This window comes from Calidris pugnax, unplaced genomic scaffold (assembly GCF_001431845.1).
Source record: "Calidris pugnax isolate Ruff unplaced genomic scaffold, ASM143184v1 scaffold28, whole genome shotgun sequence".
Lineage (NCBI taxonomy): Eukaryota > Metazoa > Chordata > Aves > Charadriiformes > Scolopacidae > Calidris > Calidris pugnax.
Window position 1 is genome coordinate 8,979,715 of NW_015090842.1, and position 5,436 is coordinate 8,985,150.

Here is a 5,436-nt window from a genome sequence, read left to right on the forward strand (position 1 = left end):
GAGAAGGGGGGGGGTAAAGGGATCAAAACAGCCCCCCCCCGGCTCTTTGCCCGCTCCCCAGCGGCTCCTGAGTGTCAGTCGCCAGGAGGGGAGGTTTGTTGCCATTCATTCTCCTGGGCTGTGTGTTGCTCCAGAGCAGGATGTGTCTCCGCATGTGTGTGTTTGTGTAAATCTGAATTTTTCCCAAATCTGCGTCTCTTAGTGTCCAACCCAAAGCCCCATCCCGTCTCAGGGCACTTACCAGGACTCTTCTGTTTGACCCACACTCGCACAAGCACAGGCCAGGGCCCGGCTGCTGCATTGCCCGCATTTCTGCAGGGGCACTGCAGAAATCCGCCTGCCAAAATCAACAAAAAGACTTGTTTGCAATAAATAAATAAATAAATAGAATCACCAATCTGGACTTCTACCACACTACCTCAAGAAAAACATCAGGTTTTGCACCCAAGGAGACTTGGATACTTCACAGAAGTGCCTAAGGAGCCACTTCTTCAGCAAATTCAGATTCATTTCTTGTCCTGGTAGGACAGGAGGTGAGTTCAGAGGCCCAGGAGCCCTGATTCTCAACAACAGTCATTCCCACTGAGAGGGGGAAGCGGTACCTTTGAGGAGCTGTTTGGCAGCAAGGGATTAGTTGGTGTCACACAAGGAGTTGAAAACCAAGATCGGCATCCTTCCTCCCTGGACCATCCTTTTCCTTGCAAGTTTCAGAGATGCTTCAGTACCAGCTGTAGGGTGGGGCAGGTTTTCTGCAAGACACCTCAGAGAAACGTGAAAATCTGCATTCTGGGGAAAGATTGTCCCATTTTAGTCACATTTTCAGGCACCTCGTACTAGTAGTTGGTATCATGAGGGCTTCCCACCGTTAGAAGAAGCCCGAGAGGCCCCTGGAAGCGCCGATCAGAACCTGACCTCTTGTGGCTGTTCCCCACAACAGTCCAGAGCCTCAACACCACCTTCAGCCTTTCTCCATTTAGATAGGCAGCCTTCTTCAGGAAGAAGGCTTAGACAAAAATTACCTTTGGGCCGAGCACGTTTTTCTCGTTTTCAGTGAGGAATGGGATCCTTGAAGAGACTGGAAAGACTATGAAAATTCATTAAAAATAATCAGCGAAACACATTTATCACACAATTTTCCTTTTTTTAGCCTACCCAGCTTAACATCAGCCCCATCGCAGGCTGTATGGCTGTAATCTAAACTGATTATTTCTCAAAGATTTACCAGCATTTACATGTTACTGTATTTCATACTTTATCTGAGGCAAAAACGTTCACGGGACCATAAAATCAGAAAAAAAACCCAAACATGTACCTGCAAGATAAGGGATTGTCTCTGCGTTGGCCTCATTACATCAGGATCCAGATGACAGGATTGGAGTTGAAATAAAATATTTTCAGATGAATGCTGGAACTCAGGTGTATAGTTGGGTGAACAACATCGTCATCAGTGGATTTACTTCACCAGGGCTCTAGACTAACGTCTTGCCTTAAGGCAAATAAATTGGCTGCTTGATGATTAGCATTTTAAACCTGGTATCAACCTAATTCACAGAAATTTCCATTAAATTTCACAAGAATGGGACTGAGTAATCTTTTTCTCTCTGAAACCAATTCTTCCAAAAAGGAATTTCTTAGTAGGCTGACAGCTAAGAATTTGCAGGCTTCAGCCTCAGTCCTGACAGCATTCCCATTTGGAAATCCTGGGATGAAGCATCAGTGGAATAGCAGCCACTCAACTGACTTTAAATTTAAAGTCAAACACATACTTGACCGACGTGCAAATTTATCAGTCGGAGTTAATTCTGCAACTCTTTCTCCATTTGTATTGCTGAGAAAATACCTGCTCATATAGTGCTTTATATCTTCAAAGCACTTCACAAATGCTAAGTATTATTATCGGTTCTGAGCACGAACATTAACTCTCCTCAGGCCCCCAAGTTATTCCGCTGAATCTTTGAAGACTATTTGATTATACAATCAGTTCTCCATGTGCTAATACTCAGGCACTTCGAGTTTGTCACATCAAAAAGCAAGACGGAAAGAATTATTTGTCAGAAAAACAAATAATTACCAATATCAGAAGTAAATTGGCCATTTGTTAGAAGTAATGTGTATGTTCTTAACCATTTATCGGGAGAGCTGCCTTGATCAAAATAAGACAGCCTGCTGGAACCACATAAGCCATTTCTTTAGCAAACATCTCTAATACTAATACAAGAGCTTATAAGCTTTCTAATTGTTGCGTAAATGGAAGCGGTGGTAGCTTCTAGAACCCTTAAATAGCAATCATAGTGGAGCTGGCTTCACTCAACCTGTGCGGCTCTTTCTTCATACTGAAATGGCTTCCCTACCAAAAAGGGCATAGTTTGAGAGAACTAATATAGAAATATTGCCTGTAATTATTTTAGGGGGGTAATTCCTTAACCAGGAACATAATCTCCTACTTTGCCAATCAAAAGAAGTGGAAACATGTTTGAATGACATGAGCTAAGCATAACCTATCTATATCATCATAGAATCATAGAATGGTTTGGGTTGGAAGGGACCTTAAAGATCATCAAGTTCCAACCCCCCTGCCCTGGGCAGGGACACCTCCCACCAGACCAGGTTGCTCCAAGCCCCATCCAGCCTGGCCTTGAACCCCTCCAGGGATGGGGCAGCCACAACTTCTCTGGGCAACCTGTTCCAGTGCCTCACCACCCTCACAGGAAAGAATTTCTTCCTAGTACCTACTCTAAATCTCTCCTCTTCTAATTTAAAACCATTACCCCTTGTCCTATAGCTACACTCCCTGACAAAGAGTCAGTCTCCAGCTCTCCTGTAGGCTCCCTTCAGAGATAGCCAGACTTTAAGCATGGCTAAGCAGTGAGACTGAGAAATTGACGCTTATTTCACCTGATTAGCCAATTTTTACTGATAAAATCAATTTTTTTTACTCAGAGTTCTTTTCAGGTTACTCAGTAAGATTCTTGTAGCCCCAACCACTAAATATGACAGTCTTGAGAGTTACACCCCGCATCGGATCAACGTTCAGTTTTATCAAGACCAATTACACAGTGGAAAAATGAGCTTAGTCAAACTGGTCAAGTTTAATGATCAGCATCAAGTGAAGTAGTTTAGCAACAATCTCCAAAATTCAGAATCCCATTTTAAACAGCATGTGGCATCTAGCTGAATGTAACAAGAAATTAGACATCCTTCCACCAGTACAGTGGCAACAGAGAGCTCATTGTTCTTTCATTTCAATTATAATACAGTTCAGCAGAGTCTTTCATAGCTTTTAAGTATCACAGAATGTCTGAGATCTGAGTAGACTCCATTTATAATGAACTGGTTCATTCTCAAGGAGGAATGTATTATTGTATTATTTTCTTGACAGAAAAAAATATCTACTTTTTAACTTGAAGAGCTTAATTACACAATGAGATACTGACACAGGTTTCTCTGTGTTTCTTTATTGCATAGTTGCACACTAATGTAACAGTTAAAATCCAGCAGCTAGAAGTTTCGTGATATTGGGTAAAAACTGAGGAAAAAGGCCTGTATCACAGGAGAACATACATATGTTGTCTGCAAAGACAATTATTTCTGTAAATTATGATTAGGCAGATAACATAAATTGAAGTACACAACATAATAACTGCCACAAAATCAAGATGCGCAAAGAAAAAAGCAGAGATGTGCCAAGAAATACAAGTTAAGATATTCAAAATTAAGGCATTCAATTTTTAAAGCAAATGCTATTGACAATGAAGTTGAATGGAAAAAGGGACCTTTCCTCAAAAGTAAGCTGTGTAGAATTCCAGTACTTTAAAACCTAGCAGGTTTTTGTGAGATCAAAGCAATCTCCATTTCTATAGCTTTCAAAGCCAAAAGATACACTCCTGGCAGACTGGCAGTAGAAATACCAGTGATGTAAAAATATCACCCATGACAGAAAACATCAAAAGACTGGTCAGGCAGCCGTGGTGGCCTACACCTGAGCTGCACTGGTGTGAAAGTTCTGGAACAGGAGAAAGGTCTCATCTCAGATCTGGTGCTGAAAAGAGCCTGGCGCTGCTGCAGCACAGGCCACCTTCAGCACCAGTTGCTCATGACAGGCGATTTCCCAGCCGCGTGTTCCTTACCCCGTTACCCTCCCCTCTGGCTGCACACAAACCCCCATTCCCCAGCCGCCGCAGCCCCCCCAGCACCACGGGGGGGATTTTTTCCCCTACCCCAACCCTCTCCTGCCGTGGGGCATGAGAAACCCCATCCCAGTGCGTGGGTAGAAGACACGCTGCGTTTCATGCATGCCGCTCGCCACCCTGCCAGAAATCAGCGAGCCCGTAACCGGCAGCTTGGCAATTTCTTGCTCGATTTTTTGGGGATGGGGCCACCTTTCCCACTCACACTATTCAAAACAGGCCCCCCAACCGCCCCCCAGCCAGTTCAGCACAGGATGGTGTGCCTCCCACAAAGCGAGGGGTGGCTGGCTGGCTGGGCTGACTTTTCAGGGAAGGCGATGGTGAGCCTTCCAGCCACGTGGGCACCTGGAAGATGGTCTGCGGGATACTTACGGACACAGAGACAGGCCACCAGCTTGGCAGCATCATCAGGCACCGGGCAGGTGGGGAAGATGGGCTTGAGCAGGTAGGTGGCGAAGACCAGAGCCACGATGTACTGCGAGGAAGGCCGGATGATGAGCAGCTCTATCCAGAGCTTGAGGAAGGCGGGCAGGGAACCGTAGACCTCCAGCATGTAGGCGTAGTCCCCGCCGGACTTGGTGATGGTGGTGCCCAGCTCAGCGTAGCAGAGGGCACCCACGATGGAGAAGGCCCCGCAGACGGCCCACACCACCAACGACAACCCCGGCGAGCCGGCCTCCCTCAGCACGCCGGTGGGGGTGACGAAGATGCCGGAACCGATGATGGTGCCCACGATGATGGCCACGCCGTTGAGCAGCGTGATGTTGCGCTGCAGGGTCACCCCCTCGCCCTCGGCGGAGGCGCAAGGGGAAGGCGAGCGGGCACAGCCGTTCTCCTGCGCCCCGCCGCCCGCCGCCGCCGCCTCCAGCATCTTCTCCATCGCTTGCTTCTCCTCCTCCTGCGCCAGCGAGGAGGCCGAGCCCGCCGGGCTCCTCTTCTTCACCGCCGTAGCGCCGCTGCTGCTGCCGCCGTTGCCCGACATGGTGGTAACGGTGGCGGTGGTGGCGGCGGAGGGGAGCGGAGCGGGGCGCGGAGCGGAGCGAGGCGGGCGCGGCCGGGCGCTCCGCCGCCACCATGCAGCCGCCCCTTTTGTTCCGGCGGCGGTGGGCGGCGTACGGCGAGCGCCTCCCGTTTTAGGCGTGGAGCAAGGGCCCGGCCGCCTTTCCGGGAGGAGGAGGAGGAGGAAGGCTCTGTGTGTGTGTGTGTTGCAATGCCCCTGGTTTGCGCCAGCAAGAGGAGCTTTTAAGGG

The 5,436-nt window shown here is 48.0% G+C and overlaps 1 protein-coding gene across 1 annotated transcript; it reads right to left on the reverse strand.

The window, feature by feature from the left end:
- Nucleotides 1-4,431: 4,431 nt before the first annotated feature.
- Nucleotides 4,432-5,312, reverse strand: LOC106888122 (putative L-type amino acid transporter 1-like protein MLAS). The gene has a single exon (XM_014942149.1). The coding sequence runs from the start codon at nt 5,167-5,169 to the stop codon at nt 4,432-4,434; it is 738 nt and encodes a 245-aa protein (XP_014797635.1). The 5' UTR covers nt 5,170-5,312.
- Nucleotides 5,313-5,436: the final 124 nt, after the last annotated feature.

Coding starts and splice junctions, on each gene's coding strand:
- LOC106888122 (XM_014942149.1), bottom strand. CDS start 5,169: ATGTCGGGCAACGGCGGCAGCAGCAGCGGCGCTACGGCGGTGAAGAAG.